This window comes from Eublepharis macularius, chromosome 6 (genome assembly GCF_028583425.1).
Source record: "Eublepharis macularius isolate TG4126 chromosome 6, MPM_Emac_v1.0, whole genome shotgun sequence".
Lineage (NCBI taxonomy): Eukaryota > Metazoa > Chordata > Lepidosauria > Squamata > Eublepharidae > Eublepharis > Eublepharis macularius.
The window spans coordinates 43,366,768-43,385,986 of record NC_072795.1 but is presented as its reverse complement, the minus strand read 5'-3'; the positions used below and the strand labels follow the sequence as shown (position 1 = coordinate 43,385,986).

The following is a 19,219-nucleotide window of genomic DNA, read 5'->3' as shown; positions in this document are numbered from 1 at the left end:
CCATGCTATGATAACATCAATACTTGACTATTGTTAAGTTCTGATGACACTATACATAGGTCTCTATTCTAAGTTAACTAGAAGACTCCAGTTGGTGCAAAATGCTGCAGCTTGACTGTTATCAAGAGTGAGCAGGAGCATAAATATCACTCCCATCCTGCAGTCTCTCCACTGGCTACCTATCAGTTACCGTGCTCAGTTCAAGGTATTGGCTATCACATGCAAAGCTCTTCATGGCCTTGGTCCAGCATACCTGCACGTGGGTGAAATCAACAGCTGTCCATACATGTGCCCGATGGAACAGCCAGCTTGAGAAGGTTAGAAGAGCCCGCACTCTCCTCACTTTCCATAAACGATGCAAAACTGAATTATTCAAAGGGGCTTTTTACTCAGATAAGAGGGCTGTATTGTAGAAAGGTGGTCTCAAGGAGATGCTTTACTAACGAATTAGGGACAACAGACTTTGCCACTATGTTGCCTTACATACTATCTGTTGCTTTAAGTATGTGCTCCTATGTACTACCTGCTGCTTTAAGTATGACCCCACTGGGTAGTTCTATGTTGCCTAATGTCAGTCCTAGAATTGCTTATGCTCTGTTCCAACTCTGTATTGGATTTTTGCTAATGTTACGTCTTTATAAACTTGCATTTATTTACCCTATGGCATTGTTTATTGAAATGTCCTTGATATTGACTGTACTAATCTCACAGTATCCACTTTGAGTCTCAGTGGGTAAGGCAGACTACAAATTACATAAATAAATAAAGTTGTGTTTTGATGTTGCCGCTATATATGAACTTCTGAGTAACACAATGTAAGAAGAAACAACAAGAGGTGGCCATCGCTTTCACACCTTGTGAGGCATGGCAGGCTACTTCTGGAAACAGAATGCTAGACTAGATAGATTCTTCTAACCAAACAGTTCTCAGGGTAACAACTGAAAATGTTTTAGACGAGAGGCGACAGCATGCTTTGCACATGTCCCAGGTTGAATTTTAAGCATCTCCAACTGGAAGAACACAGATATCAGGGCTGAGAAGGACGTATGTTTGAGAACCAGGAGATACACTGCAGTCAAAAAACTGAGCCCAGTGGGCTTAGCTCAACATGAGACAGTTCATATTTTACTACATTTGGGTTTCCATTCATTCACTAGGAAGGGGGTTGGACTGTACTGCAGTTTACAATAGCTTTAAGTAGAATCACAAAAGATCTTTAAATAAAATTAATGTAATTTTTAACAGTAACCTAACAATTCAGCTCTCCTCCTTGCACACACACAAGTGAAATAGTAATGATTAATGAATATTAATTTATACGGGAAATTAAAAATGCCAGGGGGGAAATAGGGTGGAGTACAAGGGGTGAAATCTTTGGAGTAATAAGAAGGAACTGTCCATAGGAAATTATCACGTCCAAAGTCAAGCAAAGCATATTTTCTTTCTATCTGGGGGACTTGACATCATTAAAATTAAAGAATCACACACTGGATACTGACATTTAGTACATTTTAACACATTTCCATTTTTCTTTGGAGATCTCTTGCAAAGATGCAAACAATAGTTATGAATAAGGACCTTTTTGCAGTTCATGTCGCATGTGAAGTGGGGGACAAGGGTCTTACTTCGGCATGAAAAAGGCTGTGCATGTGCAGGAAGCCGAACCTCCCCTCCCCTCATCTTGCTTCCATGGTATATTGTCCCAGGCATTTTTCTCCTCACCCAGCTGTGATATCAGAATAGACATGGAAGACAAGAGTGTCAGAAGGAACAGAGCATGGGTAGTAAGGCAGGAGAATGAGCCCTTTGAAAAGTGTCCAGAGGGAACTCAAACCAAGCCTCAGGATCTAAAAATAAGTCCAATGTGGCCAGTTATGATACAGAAGACAAGGAAATACTAGTGCCTATGCAGACCAACAGTATAATTTGAGCTACAATCCGCACTCCAACTAGGGTAGCCACCCTCCAGGTGGTGGCTGGAAATCTCCCAGAATTATATGTGAATTATATGTGATCTCCAGACAACAGAGAACAGTTTCCAGACAACAGAGAACATTTTCTCCCCTGGAGAAAACGGCTGCTTCAGAGGACAGATACAATGACATTAACCTCTGCTGAGGCCCCTCCCCTCTCCAAATGCCACTCTCTAGACTTCACCCCCTAAATCTCCCGGAATTTTCAAACCAGGAGTTAGCAACCCCAACTTCAGCTGCAGGCATCAGACAGCTAAGGCCAATCAAGATACTTCATGATTTATTTTCTTTAATCTAGATAACTTGACAGATTCACCTAAGATTGAGTTTAAGCTTGCACCTTCCTGCTCGATCTAGTATCTGCCAATGACTTTGTCTCCTGACTTTGGACCTCAAACTCTCATCAGATTCTTCAGGAAACCAAACCGCTGCCTTTCCCCCCCCCCCCCCATATCATCTCGTGTTATTTACATACAGTTACACACAAGCTTGATCCCAGGTACCATGTCACCCTTTTAATGTTAAAATAAGACCCTCCACGTAGCCCACTGTATAAGTGAATGGGGCAACATGACAATAAACAAATGTAGCTGCCCCTATAATGTTTAACATGGCCCCAAGGGAGACTCCAACGAAGAAGCTATGAGTAAAGAATAATAAAAAGTGCTGATTTGCCATTCTTCAACAGCAACTCACTATTGTTCATTCACTGTTTTTTTCCACTGAGGCCACAGTTGCACATTTTATTGTTCATAAATGGCTGTAGATCTGAGAATAAAATAATCTTCTAAAATGTCATAGACATAACCAATACACTGACAAAGTGGAATGAGAAACAACATGTCTATCTTTTCACTATCTTTCCACTGGAATTGTGAAGTTTTATGACCAGAACAGCAAACCTTTCAATTCTTCAAGGTTACATGTGACCTAGATATGTCAAATGTGATCAGAGGGATATACTTCAAGCTATTTTTTAGATCATTTTTAAACAGTGCAAACTTATTTAAATACCCTTTAACTATTTATGCTCAGTATTGGTAAAAATATGTCACACTGGTATGTGAATGTTAATGATGTTTACTCAGCTCAGGTTTCCCCAACAGAATGTGAACTGCATATTCTTTGTCACTACTGAATGTCGCAACACAGCTTATAATCCATACTGCATTAAAAAATAATAGACCTCATACAGAGTTAAGCAAAGGTGTACATACATAAAGGTATATAGTCAAGAGACCAAGATTTCAAGTTTAGCATTCTGGCAAACAAGGAATAGAACCACAATGGTAAACTACCGTATTTCATTAAGTTCCATAAAACACAATACAAAAATGATTGAAACTGATAATCATTTAAAAAATATTTTACAAGATGTTCCTTATCAAGATTTTCCATTTAAACAAACTTTTCAGTACACTCTTATTTCTTGGCCTGTCTTAACATTACATACACACTGAACATTCAAAGTGCCAGAGAAATCCAACAATTCATTTTTTTACGTTTTTCAACAAATGTCTCTTGCTGCCATTTGTTCTAGGGACAAAGAATTAGATTTAGGATTATTTTATATGAATGACAATATAATTTGCCCTAATCCAGGAGAGATCCACGTTCAAACAGATTCATCCAAACAAGGACATCCACTATGGATCATACTTGCAAGAAGTATATAAGACAGTCAATAAAATCACCTCTATAAAATCCAAAAAATGAAATATCAGGTCCAAATACAGAATGCAAAGAGAGAGATGAAATCCTGGGGCGAAATGGAAGCATTGGCACACACACTCCCCCCAACAAGGCTTTCACATCTCTAAATAAAATGTAGTAAATAATCTCTTAATGCCATTATGTCCCTCTTTCTTTAAGGAATGGCAATTCCTAGGCAATAGTGCAAACCTAGGTGGAGTTATACCCTTCTAAGGCCATTGATTTCAATTACCTTAGAAGGGTGTAACTGTGCTAAGGATTGCAGGGCTAGTGAACTTCTGACAATAGGAGACACCTGGAACACCATGTCAGCTGAAGAGCTCAGCATATGGAGACTAGACAATCGCTGTGAGAGTAGACAATCTTTTTTTTTAACTGAAAGGTAGTATGAAAATATTATGAATACACAAATAAAATAAATTCAGATACCTAGGGCCTACACTGTTTACAGCTTTAGAACTAAACACCAGCCCTCTAAACTGTGTCCAAAAAGTAACTTTTGATGTTAAAATCTTCCTTCACCAAGAAAAAGTACAGCCACAACCCCAACCAAACCTGATGAAAAGGACTTAGTCATGAACACCACCTGAGCATTCAGGAACAGAGCAAATATGAGGGCTTGCAACCATCAGAGCCGGTGCCAGAGCTTCTGGCGCCTGAGGCCAGGGAGCAGCTTCAGGACTGTTGCCACGCACATGCACACACCCAGACTGCTCAGCTGCCCCGCACTGCCCCAGCCACCTGCCATGCCTGGCCCGCAGCTGTGTGCTAGCAGCAGCAGCAGCAGCACAGGGCAACTTAGAGCCAGAACAAACGAGACGAGGGTCGTGCAAGTTTTCTTGGGTAATGTAGAAGGCACCTTCCCCTCTCTGCCGCTGCTCACTGCCCTCCCCACACCTGACGCGAGGGCATCCTGGGAGAGAGCAGCAGCAGCCCACCCCGGAATGGTCTTTGGGTGCCCTTGCGTCCAGCAGTCTTGTGCCTGGAAGAAGGATTTGTGTCTTCAGCTGCTCATTCAAAGCACACACCCTGAGGTGCAGCTGTTTCTCTAGGTCCTTCGTGCTTTCTCCTTTCCCTTCCCCTTTGCTTTCTTCTATCATTATTCTGTCCCATCCCCCCCAGTCCCCCAAAAGAAACATCACTTTTCCTTCTCCGCTCCTTTCCAGTTTGTGAGGCAACAGGCCGGAAATAGGGGGGAATGCTTGGCGTGCGCGCGTCCTGCCAGCCCTCCCACCCAGTTGCTCCACAGCATGCCCCTGCCCCCGGCGCCCCCTCCGGCACCTCTGCACTCATGGCGGTTGACGAACTTGCCTCCATGGACGCGCTGGCCCTGGCAACCATTCTTAGGCTCCGTGTGTTATAGGTGATAATATCTAGATTGGGATGATATTTTCAGACCCAATCAATATCAACAGCTTCTGCATTTTTATAAAATTGGTCAGGAAGAACTGCAACAGTAGTTCCACCTATATCAAAGTCTTTCACAAAAAACAAGGAAATTATCAGCATTTAGTTTCTTTTGACCACAGATGAACACAAGTATATAATAAAAACCACAACAAGCTATTCAGTTTTGATTCATTTAACCTCATCTATTTGAGAAGTCTTGCAAATCATTCCCTGTTGGATCTTCCAAATGAAAATTTTTTAACCTCTAGCAACTTGTTATCTTGCACCTCTGAAGCATCTGAATACTCAAAAACCAATCCCCAAGATCTTGCTCAGCTAATCTGCCAAATCACACGATGCTGGAAGCAATACACACAAGTAACTTATCTGTTGTGAAAAATTATTCTTTCATAATTAGAAGGCAATGTAATGACTGACAGTAAAAGGTATGGTAGTATATAATTCTGCTGGTTTGAGAATACAAGCTTTCAAGCTGAATACAAGCTTTCAAGCTGATGTGCAACAGAACAAGAAGTTAGCTAGCTCTTAGCTTAGTAGCCAACAAAAGAAAGAGAGATGGTTGCTTACTAATGTAGTTATTTCAGTCTTTTTAGGGGAACAGAAATCTAATCACCACATTGTTAGTATATCAAAAACATGCTCTACTGCCAAGAAGGTGTTAGTCTGGGTCTTTTCTTTGAGTGTTAAAGTATTTAGGCATGAGCAGTTGTTGCACCAGAAAGTAAACAAAGATGCAGATTTCAATGCTCATCCCAATGAACGTTATTCAGTGCAAACAAACCAGCATTCAGATAAATCAGTTTTATGTCAGGTGCTTTCTGATCCAGCAAGTGCTCCAAAAGCCTCATTAGATGGCTCAAGGTGCTAATGATGGAGAAAAATGCTATGGAAAATTTCCATTAAATTTAATATGAAGACTTTAAATACATGCAGGGCAATCCTACATGTGTTTACTCATGAGTAAGTTGTGGTGCATTAAAAAGGGCTTGTTCTAAGTAAGTGTGAACAGGACTTCACCTTAAACACACAGACTTCACAGGATTGCACCCTTCTAAATCCACTGAAGTCAATGGGTTTAAAATGGTATGACTTCATTTAGGATTGCACTGAAAATTAAGCACATGATTAGTTAAGGAAAACATGAAAAAATGCATAGTTTGGGGACTTTTCTACAGTTGAAATGCATAAAACTTTTATATCTTACAGATCTTCAAGTTACTGATGCCCCAGAGCTACAAACACTTTGGTAGCTTTCATGCTCAGCAGTTCTTCAGTTTCTTGGTTATATGTAGATCATAGTCTTAGTTGTCGGTTTCTTTAATATACTACTCCACCTTAACCACAAAGATTTTAACTGAAAGTTAACCTGGATTCAGAAGGAGAACTCTAAAGCCATTTTACAGACCTGTTACAATTAGCACATCTGTCCATCTTCTGCAGACTGCACATACACATATATACAGAAAAACCTCTGACAGTCTCTTCACATATGCACACAGAGGCAGAAAGAGCAGCTAGCAGCTCCTTGGTAGTCCATGTCATGCCAGCTCATACAAACATACATTCCAGCAATATTACCATGCAATGGGAGCAGAACTTGCCACTGGAAACATGTACGGCTATATGATATTCAGATATGTCTTGAATGCAAGCTCTGCCCATTCTGCCCTGAAACAATGTTAAAAAGAAAGTGTAGGCAGGTAGGAATAAGCAGGCATGGTACGGGAACTCCTGCAATTTGCACCCCCATCAGAATCTTCCAGTTGGTCTGGGCTTGCACAAATAAAGAGTGTAAAATGCAAAACGGATGTAAAGGAATACTGTCTCTCTTTGCTTACACTGTAGGTCAGGTATAGAAATACTACACAAATACTACAGTAAATTATTATTCCCCAAGAGAACATAACAGCCTTACAGCAGCCACTCTCAAATGGAGAAATGGAGCTTCTCCAGCATAGTCATGGTTCACCAGTTTCCCAGAAGTTAGCATTGTGGCTAAACTGTTTATTTCCAGATCAGTGTTTGAATCAACAAATATTGAATGAATATAAAAGTTTACCAGCAAGATTCCTTAGTTAAAATTGTGGCTGGGCTTTATTTTATTAGTTTTCTGACTTTGATAACATTTACATGTTCATGAATATATTGAAATGAATATATTGGAGAGAAAATAGACCAGTGTCTGCTGACCTTGCATCCACAATCTTCATGTGCTCACTCGAACCTCTGAACAGAGCAAAAGACAAGAGAACAAATCTCTCTCTTCTCCTGACGCTGTCCACTGAGCTCTCTGGAATACTGCTCTTGTGAGTCAAGGGATTTGGAGGAACAACATGGAGCAAATAGAGGGGCTGAAGTGGGAGGGCAACTGACAAAATTGCTCCACCTTTTGTGTGACTGAAGGTGATCCAAGGCTTGTGGAAGAACTCTTTGGATCCAACCCAGTGTTTGAATGGTGTAGAATAATTGCTTTAAATGATGCCTTTCTGCAAGCAGAGCCCCACTCACAATGTTCTGGATTCAACCCATTTATTCCTTTAGGTCAAAACAGAAACAGTTTAAATTCTTTTTAATTGGTAACACAAATAACAGGTATCACAAAACCTATGTTCTCATTCCTTTGCCTCAGCAAGTGATAAATTATATCCTAACTTTCACACATATAGCATGAGTCAGTATCATGTTTGTCAAAGTCCAGATACCTAAGTTATCCAGTCCCACGAAAATCAAGTAATTGATATTTTGTCCTTTCTGGATTATGCAGAAAGGATTTTTTGTGGTGTACAAGTACTTTAAAATATCTCTTATGCCATGTTCACATTGTTTTACAAATGCAGAGTGCACTCAACAGTCCTACCTTAGACTGTTCACACAGATTTTAAGGGTTTAACTAGATAAGGCCCTAGGAAATCGATGGCTGGCGCTCATTCAAACTTTTTAAAATGTAGGGCCACAATTCAGATCAGAGCAGGGGCCCACCATAAAGAGAGGAGGGCCTAGCCTCACAGGAATTTGCCAGTTCAGCACTCCACCCACCATGCTGATATAAACTGTAAAAGCCCTTCCATGGCTAATAGTGGAGGGGGTAGGGTTGCTTTCGATTAAGTAAAACTGTGCATGGTGGAAGACTCAAACCCTCTTTCCCTCTTGCAGCTCCAATCCTAATCAGGGCCCCATGTTAAAATGCTAGGGAAATCCCACATCTTGTCTACTACGTAGGACCATAGTAGGGAAAGAACAGAAATATGGACTCTTAAGAACATAAGAACATAAGCAAAGCCATGTTGGATCAGGCCAGTGGCCCATCCAGTCCAACATTCTGTCACACACAGTGGCTAGAAATCCAGTGCCATCTAAAGGACTGTCAGTGAGGCCAGGACACCAGAAGCCCTCCCACTGCCTTCCTTCCAGCACCAAGACAACAGAGCACCACCTCCCCACAAAGAGAATACCATCTATCTCCTGTGGCTAATAGCCACTGATGGACCTCTGCTCCATATATTTGTCCAGTCCCCTCTTGAAGCTGGCAATGCTTGTAGCTGCCACCACCTCCTGTGGCAACGAATTCTATGTGTTTATCACCCTTTGTGTAAAGTAGTATTTTCTTCTATCTGTTCTAACCCGACTGCTCAATAATTTCATAGAGTGCCCACGAGTTCTTGTATTGTGAGAAAGGGAGAAAAACACATCTTTCTCTACCTTCTCTAACCCGTGCATTATCTTGTAAACCTCTATCATGTCTCCCCTCAGTCGTCTTTTCTCCAGGCTAAAGAGCCCCAAGCGCCTCAATCTTTCCTTATAGGGAAAGTGTTCCAACCCTTTAATCATTTTAGTTGCCCTTCTCTGTACTTTTTCCAGTGCTATGATATCTTTTTTAAGGTGTGGCGACCAGAACTGTACACAGTACTCCAAATGAGGCCTCACCATCGATTTATACAGAGGCATTATGATACCGGCTGATTTGTTTTCAATCCCTTTCCTAATAACCCCTAGCATAGCATTAGCTTTTTTTATGGCAGTCGCACACTGTGCTGACGTTTTTAGTGAGTTATCTATCATGACTCCAAGATCTCTCTCTTGGTCAGTCTCCGCCAGTTCAGACCCCATCAACTTGTATTTATATTTTGGATTTTTGGTTCCAATGTGCATTACTTTGCACTTGGCTACATTGAACCTCATTTGCCACATGGATGCCCACTCTTCTAGCCTCGACAGATCCCTTTGGAGTGCCTCACAATCCTCTCTGGCTTTCACCACCCTGAACAATTTTGTGTCATCTGCAAATTTAGCCACTTCACTGCTTAATCCCAATTCCAAATCATTAATAAACAAGTTAAAAAGCACTGGACCCAATACCGACCCCTGTGGCACCCCACTGCTCACCACCCTCCACTGTGAGAAGTGCCCGTTTATACTCACTCTCTGTTTCCTATTAATTAGCCAGTTTAGACTCTTGTCATCCCAGAACTCCTAAACTGCTTGTCTGATCTGAATACAGCAGAAGGAGGCTTCACTCCTTCCCCACCTTGGGTAACAGTCTACTGCAAAGAATCTGAAAGCAGAACCAGAAAACAACTCTGGGTACGTTCACCAACCAAGATCTTCCATGGGAGAAAAGCAAGAGTGTTAAAATGTATGTGAGCAACATTACAAGTAATGCACAGTCTCCTAACTAATCCCAACAGAAGTATTTAATGCTGTGAACACAGCTATAATGTCATCTTCTAAGGTGCAGGGCTCCGGAGAAAGCTTCCATGCAGTTAATCCAAACTGGCCCATTATTGCTTGTGGGAATGAAATCATGTTGGTAAGAGAATGGGACTCGCTGTAAAAACAGTACTGTCGGTTCAAACACTGTTGTTTGTCTGTGCCTGCAACAAATTAAACTAAAAAGCGGCAGGTCTAAAATCTCCAGAAGGAGCTCTCCTACAGACACAAATGGACTCATGCCGAAGTCAGAACACATGCAATGTTTAACAACACTATGTACAGATTTCCATGCCCACACACACAAAGCATAGCAGCAAAATAATTCTTTCATAAAACAGCAAAAGAGCAACATAAGAGGATTAGGAAACAAAAATACTCTTGACTTTAAGATGTCTTAAGAATCACATTTTTCAGTCTATGGAAGCTGAACAGGATCACAAAAAAGTAACTACTATTGAAAAGCTACTGATTCCCTCTCTAGTAAAGGAGAAGCATAACAACTCAGATATTTAAAAGCCTGTGTGGGAAGGGGTAGAAATAAAACCAGTATCTTTTGCTTTTCTATTACCCCATTAGTTATACTGATAACTTGCATTAATTTACTATATTGATAAGGACACACACTATGCAAGTGTGTATAGAATGTAAACGAATGGCTTACTACTTGTGAAGAAGGTAAATAAATTGCAAATAATGAGGTCAGTGCAAAATAATAATTGGTGCTACATAACAGACAATGGGCTTATGAATGCTGCATATTCACAGGCTACGTTAAATGGTCATAGTCTCTGACTTGGTATCACATGGATTCTGTTTTGTGCAGATGTAGACTAAACCTTGTCTGTACACTTTTTTAAAATGCCACTTACTTAATACTATTACCTCTATTGGTAAACAAACTGGCCTGAATGCAGACAGAGTAGCAGCAAAACAGGTTAAGGAAGGGCATGAATGGGGTTTCTACACACCAACTAAGATCCTTTAAGTATAAATTAAAAGATTGTTTTTTTAAAAAAGAACCCTGGCTTTCTAAGACCAAAGTCACAAAACTTGGGAAGCTTTCTTGTGTTGCCTCCAGCAGAGAAGTGTACTCTCAACCAGTTGAGGCTAAGAGGCTAAAGGGGAGGTGAGTGACTACTTCATTGCAGAGGCCACAGTGAGAAGGAACTGTGCACTAAGATTTAATTCCCCTTCTCCACAATACATAGAAAAGTGTTTACAAATATCTTAGTTTTGTTAGCTAGATACTAGAAACAAAAAATAGAAATTCTATGTAATAAAGTTGTACCATCTGCTTTAACTGGTCTTTTGCCTTGTTTTATCATACGGGGAACATATGAGAGAACCAAGATCGTTAGTTCACCAGACACCTTTTGAAAATGCATAGCCAATCCACAGCAGCAAGTTCAGAAAGAACATCAAGGAGTAGGGCAACATTTCAGCCTTAGTATTACCAGGCAGCAGCCACTCTCACAATCACTGGTTCTGCAGTGATTCCTGCTCTCCAGCTCTGATGTTGCCACAATAAACAAGAGAGAGAAAAGGGCAGTAGAAGACTGTAAAAATATTTACAGTTTTATGCATCACATAAAGACTACAGCAGTCTTATAACTGGCTACTAGGCTAGAGGGATAATGTCTGATTGTGAAACTAAACTAAATGGGAGACGTAATCCTGAGTAACATGGAATCTAGAGAATGGTGTCATGAAAATTGTTTAGACTGTATTTTGAACAGACAGCAAAAGTATGCAGCTGCGTGTAACTATTCGTAGTTATGTACAAGTTACTGTGACTGCAAACATCGCTCTAAGAACTCTCTCTATGAAAACCATTAATTTCATTCAGATAGCCACCTTAAAACAAGACCACAACTAACAAGACCACAACTACACATTATCTATTATTTGCCCATGCCATCTTGAAATATTACAGCTGAGGAGATATTCCACATGACTAGTTTGTGGCTAACTCCTCTGCTAAAAACAGTAAAATTAAGTGTGTGTGTGTTTTAAACAGTAAAACCTACTTTTGGTTGTATTTTGGCTTTCATTCCCACAAATTCAGGTTACAAAAAACCATCTCTACATGTTATAAGAATCTTTATCTCTCCAGTCAGTCAGTACTTGCAACCGACAAACAAGCAATTACACATCATTGACCAGAAGTGTTTGTTATGACATTTAAGATAAAAAAAAGTCCTGCAGAATTTGCCTCCATCTGTGCCAATAGAAACATTTTCTACTTCTCTCCAATGATTACCAGGGATCAAAGATAAGGGGTGATGGGAAGAGGTCAGCTTAGATCATGAGGTCTGTGATAATACAAAGCTCAGAACAGAGTCATGGCTGTGCTGAACATCAACATTGTGACAAGCACAATTGGTGAAAGGAACAGAAACACTTTATGAAAGCAGCAGCCATATTCACACCAGTAATATACACACACTTTGGAAAAACCACAGCGGTGAGAAAATGCCTCATTATTATGTTAGGCCTCCTTTTGCAGATTCACCAGACCATACACAAAGTCCCTGTCTTCTCTAACCTCACATCATCAAGAACAGAAGGCAACAAGCTTATGGAAATTTTGCTTAAGTTTAACGATTTCAACAACTTTCTTTTGCTTGATTTGATACAAGGGGGGGTACTATATTTAGCATCAAGCAGATTCACACACATACTACCACTTTGTAAGGACTCTGTTTCCTGTTCACAACGCTTTGCAAATGTTATCCAATTAATCCCCATAGCAACTCCTTGAGGTAAGTATTACTACACATATTTTATACATAGGAAAACTTGCCCAAGGCCACAGAACTTGTCACTGGCTCATTCAGGATTAGACTGTAGAGGTTTCCAATTGCTACTCCTACTGCTGGGTAAGACCACACCTCTTTCTCATACATACACACACACACTTGCATAGAGAGGGAGAGAGAGAAAAAGAAAGAGAGAGGAGAGTTTCTTTCATTAAGCTGCAATTTTTTGAAGGTGAAACAAGTAGGACATCTAAAAGGACTCTTCTCTAAAGGTTCAGCCAGAAACAGATTAGGGGGGGGGCACCACCAGTAACCATAATTAATAATAACACTGCACAGTGTTACTGTCCTTACAGCTTCTGATTTAAAGAAGTGATTATGCATTAGAGGTGCTGCTCAACTTGATATCTTATTCATGAAAGAAGAGTTACATTACAAAAACAAATTAAAACAGAGAAGCCCCATTCCTCTATTACAGCTGCATCGTTTTGCATTTTTCTTCTTTTGTACACAAATTTTGTACAAAAATTTGCTTACAAATTTTAAACCAAAAGCTAATCAAAGAAACAGTACATAGTGAGACTCAGAGATTTGGTTTTGTTTGTACACACACTTCCTTCACAATCAATTAGCTTTAAGCTACTGCTGTTTGAGGTTTCATTTCAATTTTATTGTCTATTAATGATGATTTCATTCCTCCTCCCACTAACAACCTTTTAGTAAGACTTTCTTCACAAACACAATTCTTGCATGGCATCCATAAACTGATTCTAATCCTACAGACCCAATCCTATCTGGAATTAACTGGTTTTGCTCACCGCTTAAAAAATGCAGTACTGTTCTAAACATAACCTCTCAGTAAACTAATATTCTATCAATAAATGAATAATGATGAGCAGGGGTAAAAGGAGAAATGGGATAAATGGAATATACTAATATAAGTAGGTAACAGCAAGAACCAGTTACATAACATTTTGCCAGTTGGGGGAGGTTATCTAATCATGCCCAAACTGAGTGCATGTCTTTTTAAGTGCCTGCAGAGAAACCAGTTTAAGGCACCTTTTACAACTACCTAAAGCGCTGCTATCCCCCCTTTACAACATCTGAGTCCTGTACCTTGCATCCCTGCTCCAAACCCAGGAAGCAATCATTAGCTTGCAAAATACTCACCTTGTCTCTGGCTCCTGCTCAGCTACTGGATGTCCTCCCGCTTGTGGAAGCTGATGCTGGCATATGCACTTAATTCATCACTCAAGTGGCTACTCCCACAAGGCTGATTAGGAGATTTAGGTGGCTGCGGCTGCTGCTGCTGGTGCTGCGTCGGCTGCTTGCCCCCAAGCAGAGAAGGGCTCTCCTGAGGATGGAGGTGGTGGTGGTGTTGGCGCTGATTAAAATCCTTCACCAAGTCCAAGTCGATGTAATTGAGCCCATTCTCAACACCTCCTCCAGTTCCACCCGCAGACAACTCCCTCCTGATGGTTGTGCCAAGACCTGAGGAGGCCCCCAGTTCCCCAGGCACAGGCTTGAGCCAGACATTTTCAAAAGAGGCTGAGCTGTGGCGTTTTGCCTCGTCAGAACCTCCACCTGGTCCATGGGGCAGGACTGAGGCACCAAGGCCACCGCTAGGGGTAGTGGAGGAAGCAAATGTCTCAGAACTGTGACGACGGCGCCCCCCCTGTGGGTCAGCGCGGATCACTTTGGCACTCTGGCTGCTGCGGCTGGGGCTGAGGTGTGCGAAGGCGCTGCTCAATCCTGGGCCCCCAACCATGGATGAGGAGCAGGAGTGAGGCAAGGCGGCAGCCAGCTCACCTGGCTGAGACTGGGGATGTGGGGAAGGTAGCCCCACAGCAGGGGGACTTTTCTCTGACCTACCACGGCCCATCCTCATGTCGGCATAGCTGAGCAGAAGGGCCGGAGGGGAAGGTGAGGGGGTGTGGGCACAAACTGTATATTGCCCCCCACTGGCCAGCTGCATGCTCATGTAGTCTCGGCCACCAGTGGGGACTGCCCCGCCCTGACTTGACTGCATGGATGCCAAGCTGGATGGGCAGGCAGCTCCCCAATCCATATTCATATACTCCTCTGAACTGGATCCAGCATCTCCATGGGATGAAGGCAACGGAAAAGCCGGCTGTTTGAATTCAATGTTCACATACTCACCAGGGCTTTTGGGCTCTGGGAGCTGCTCCCGAGCACGAGGCAATGTGCTGGCCTTAGGGCCATCCAAAGACAGACGGGTAGGTCTGGCCAGGCGGCTCTTGGTCCGCACAGCCATGTCCACAGTACAAGAAGGAGCAGGCTGCAAAGGCTGTGTTTGGGGATGAACAGAATATCCACCACCCTCCGGACCCCCAGGCCCACCAAGGCTATCACTACTAGTGGAAGAGGAAGAGTCCTCAGCAGCAGCATACAGTAAGCGGCCAGAGCTGAGAGACATGCGCATCTGGTTGTTGCCCTCTTCGCCTGTCCTGCGCTGCATGTGTTTGAAGGAACGGGGCAGGGAGAAGTAAGAATAGATGGGTTTGTGGTGGGACTGAGTGGGCCCTTGCATGGATGGCTCTTCTGGGCCTGAAGGTCCTGAGCTGGTGAAGTAGCAATCTGGAGGGGTGCTGGTAGCAGAGCCGCTAGCTGGAGACATATTGATGTAATCACTGCCCCCACTTGGTAACTTCCCTTCATTACTCTCCATGGATAATTTGGGATGGTGTCTTGTCCCATTTATCCATAGCTTGCTGTAGCCAGTAGGACCACTGTCTGGAGAGCAACTCCCACTTGGAGACATCATCATGTAGCCATTGGAGTCCACCATGGCCTGTGCATGACGGCCTCCTCTCCCAGGGTTGATGATCTGTTGTGGGGCAGACACACTCTTTGGGCTCATGGGCATATAATCACCACCTTTGGGAGTACCACCACCATTGGGAACAGGGGCCACTCCTGGCAACATTGGCATGTAGCCATCATCAGTGTGTGGGGTAGAGCTGGTCTGGTGGTGGCTGCCTTCCACATGGTGCATCTCTAGACACTCCTCAGGGTAAGACTGGGTTGGCACAAAGGCAGAATGTCGGTAGGAGGAGAGTCTACTGCCACCGCAGGAATATGAGGGGAGCATCTCAGTATATTCCTCAATGGAGGCTACCGAGGACTGTGAGGGCGTCTTCTGGTGGGAGATGGTTGGGGAGGTACCAGCTGAATGAGTCCGTTTCCTGAAGCCTTTATCCAGGTCACTCGCATCCTCACTACCAAGCCGGGGGCAGCACGGGACACCAGGGTAGCGAGTCTGCTGCTGAAGATGGCAGATGCGGGGTGTAAAATGACCATTAGGGGCTGTGACACTGCAGCAGGATGAAGAAGCCTTCCCTCCCATACATATGTAGTTACTAAGCTCCTCATCTCCCCGGGCGGGTGGGGTGTGTCCCAGGGAATCAGGGGTAACACTGCGAAAAGAGCTCCGGAAGTCACAGGGGCTGGATCCATACTCATCAGAGGAGATGAAGCCCCCATCACTGGGGGAACCAGAAACGGAAGCACTGGATCTACGTGGGAAGAGGCAGTCAGAAGTGGAGCCATGGCCACTGGTGCTGCTGGATGACAGGCTGACTGGACTTGTGGCAGAAGGGGAGCAACGCGAAGAAGGCATTGGGATGGAGCGGCTGTGGTTGAGAGGAGGATGAAGCCTGGAGCTGCCACGGTGCCTGTGTGAGTGGGTCCGGTTGGCACTTGGACTCACTGGGCTTCCGTCCACCGAAGCCGGCCTGGACATGGTACCTTCTCCATCACTAGAGGCTCTGACGCGGAAAGAATTGGGTTTGCCCCCTGTCCCTCCTCCACCTCCCACACCACTGCCAGCAGGAGAGGTGGCAGTCACACTCTCAGTCCTGGACCTACGGCTGAGTCCCACCTGACTGGGCGGGGGGTTGTTGACATGATGCCTGCTGCGGAGCGGCACTGAAATGGGATTGGAGCAATTGGAGGAAGACTGGCTTTTGCTACGGGGCCGGAACTCCTCACTCATGGCCCGCATGGCCTCCAAGATGGTCTCGTGCATGTTCTGCGCTACTACTGAGTCATCTACCTGCATCCAGAACTCACCTGGTCCAGTGACTGCTGAGCGCCCCACCTCAATGAAGAAAAAGTTCTCTGAGTGGCCGCACCGCCGTATGTTGAGCAGCTGCAGCACCACCGCTGCTGCATCAGAGTTCAGTTTCACAAAACTGATGGTCTTGTTGGTTAGGCACAGGCGGTAGATGCCGATCAAATTCTTAGTCTGGCCCAGACCTTTAGGTTTCAGGATTACTTGCCAAACTTCTTTGAATGCTGGGCCAGGGGCCATATCCCCATAGTTATCCTCCCCTGCTTCTCCAATCCCGACACTCCCCCCTCCAACAGCAACATCCCCATGGTGGTGGTGGTGCTGATAGTGATGGCTCTTGGCCCGGTTGTGCAGTTGTAGCAGCGCCTGGTACCAACTCTCTTGCTCAGGCTCGCTGTCAGCAGCAATAGCAAAGTGCTCATCCTTGGTGTAGAGAGCCACCAGATGCTTATTTTTGGAGTCTGCCCTTTTGTTGATGTTGAAGCAGCTCTCCAGCGGGATCGAGCGCTTGGGGGCCCCTGACTTGTGCCTCCATTTCTTTTCATTCTCATAGTACTCCAGCCGGGCGGGTCCTGACTCGCTGGCTGCCCTCAGCACGAAGAAGCGCTTATGCATGCTCTTGGGTTTGCGCAAGTAACCCACCTTCCTGACATCTGAGAAGAAGCTCTCATTATTATCTGTGGGGCTGGCCATGGTGGAATGAGAGAGGCGGGGGAGCAGCTCCTATTGCAACTGGCAGTTTCTGACACAGCAGAGCAAGGCTGGGGGGAAAGAACACACAGCAGCCCCAAATACAAGTCATGCGGCAGCAACCCCAAACAGCAAAATATCTCCGAATCCCTGTTTTCCAAAATGGGATGGAAGGTGGAAGGAAGAGTGGCAGTCAGGGAACAGCTGTTCAGCGGCAGCGGCGACCTCCAGCTCCAGAAGCAGAGTTAGTTCGCGCTGCTCTTTTATTCCCAAATCACCATCCGCAGCAGAAACGTGTCTTTCAAAAGTCCAGTCCCGATTAAGCGCCAGGAAAGCCTCGTCCCAAGAGCAGCCGCCGGGAAAGGGGAGAAGTGCATCATTTCATCCGGGCAGGGTCGAATTCCTCTAGCGACGGGAGCAGGACGAGGTTCCCCCCGTCGCTTCCCTCCCAAACAAACAGCCCCCTCCCCTTCTCAAGTTACCCTCGGCAAGGAGCAAATTTCAGAGGCCGATTAAATATCCTCTCGGGAAGGAGGGAGGCGCGGGGAAGAGCGGGTTTGTTTTGCAAGTCTCGTGGAAAGCGGAAAATAACAACAACAACAACACACAATCCACCTCGTTTTCTCCCTGCCAAAATGTCTGTTAAAATCTCCTTTGCGAGGGGGGCAATTTTTTTTGTATATAAAACCAAATCCAAGCCAAGATTTCCCCCTAAAAAATACCCAGATCAGCGCTGAGATTGCAGCTTCTTCAGCTCGTGCCAAAGGAGGCGGCTGGCGACCCCATTCAGTCCCGTCTGCTTAGGGAGAGAAAGTGCCATTTCAACAGAAAACGCAGGCAGGCAGCTGCAGGAGCGGTAGCAAGGGAGAGGAGACGCTGCCCAAGCGGAGGGAGAGGCGGAGGAGGAGCGGGAGAAGAAGGGACATCCTCGGGGCTGCCGCCGCCGCCACCGCTGCTGCTCCTTCCTCCTCCTCTTCTTCATTCCAGTCGGGAAAGTCTCGGAGGGCAGCGGCGGCAGCACCAGAGCCCTTTCCTCCTCGTGCGCCCCAGAATGAAGCGAGGCGAAGGCGAAGGCGCAGGCAAGGCGGCTACGGACTTTGGCTCGTCCTCCCCGGGCTGCCGCAGGAGCCGCCGCTTCGCAGACTTTCCGAAAGCCTCGGACCAAAACAAGCGGCTGCGTCTGTGTTTATGAGTCCGGCCCCCTCCAGCCGCCGCCGCCGCCGCCGCCACTCAGTCTCACTCCGAGGAGAAAAACACGTGACGGCGCCAATGCGTGGACCATCCCCATCTCCAGCCCCTTCGCCAGCAGCGGCAATAGAAGCTCCACGGCAGCCTAGCTTGGCGGCGCGGCATTCCAGCCCGCCCTGCCCCGCCCGCCCGCCGAGGCTTTCATTCAGTACCGCAGCGAGCGCGCTTACCTTTGGGCGCTCAGCCGCTCGCAGCCTCGGGGGGGCCGCTATCCTATTGGAGCACCTGCCTGTCTCTCAAACCCTCTCGGGCTCTGGGAAAGCCAGACGGCGAGGCACCCAGGCTTGGTTGAGGAGCACAGCGTAGTATTTTTTTTTTAATAAAGCGAGGGGAGGGAGCGGGGAGACGCCATTCAGTGGCATGTTATTTATAAATGAGGGGGTCAGCGAATCTCTCCCTCTCCCTGACGCGCGGCCGCAGCAATATAAGCAGAGGCAGTGGTTGGCTATGGCTGCAAAGCACCCTATTACCTCTGCATCTTTCCACGTCCGTCGGCCTTTTATAGTACGAAACCATCTTTAAAAAAAATTAAGATGTCACAATACTTAGCGTCTTACCGTTAATATTTTTCCTGTCACCAATTCCTATTTTACCACCTCCTCCTCTCTCTCCTCTCCAAGTCC

At 44.9% G+C, this 19,219-nt stretch overlaps 1 protein-coding gene across 1 annotated transcript in view; it reads right to left on the bottom strand.

Annotated features, from left to right (window-relative positions):
• Nucleotides 1-18,670, bottom strand: part of IRS1 (insulin receptor substrate 1) — a 72,410-nt gene extending 53,740 nt beyond the window's left edge. The window contains exon 1 of the mRNA XM_054982831.1: nt 13,736-18,670. Coding sequence (XP_054838806.1) covers nt 13,758-17,351 — 3,594 coding nt within the window. The 5' untranslated portion in view covers nt 17,352-18,670 and the 3' untranslated portion in view covers nt 13,736-13,757. The remainder of the gene's footprint in view (nt 1-13,735) is intronic.
• Nucleotides 18,671-19,219: the final 549 nt, after the last annotated feature.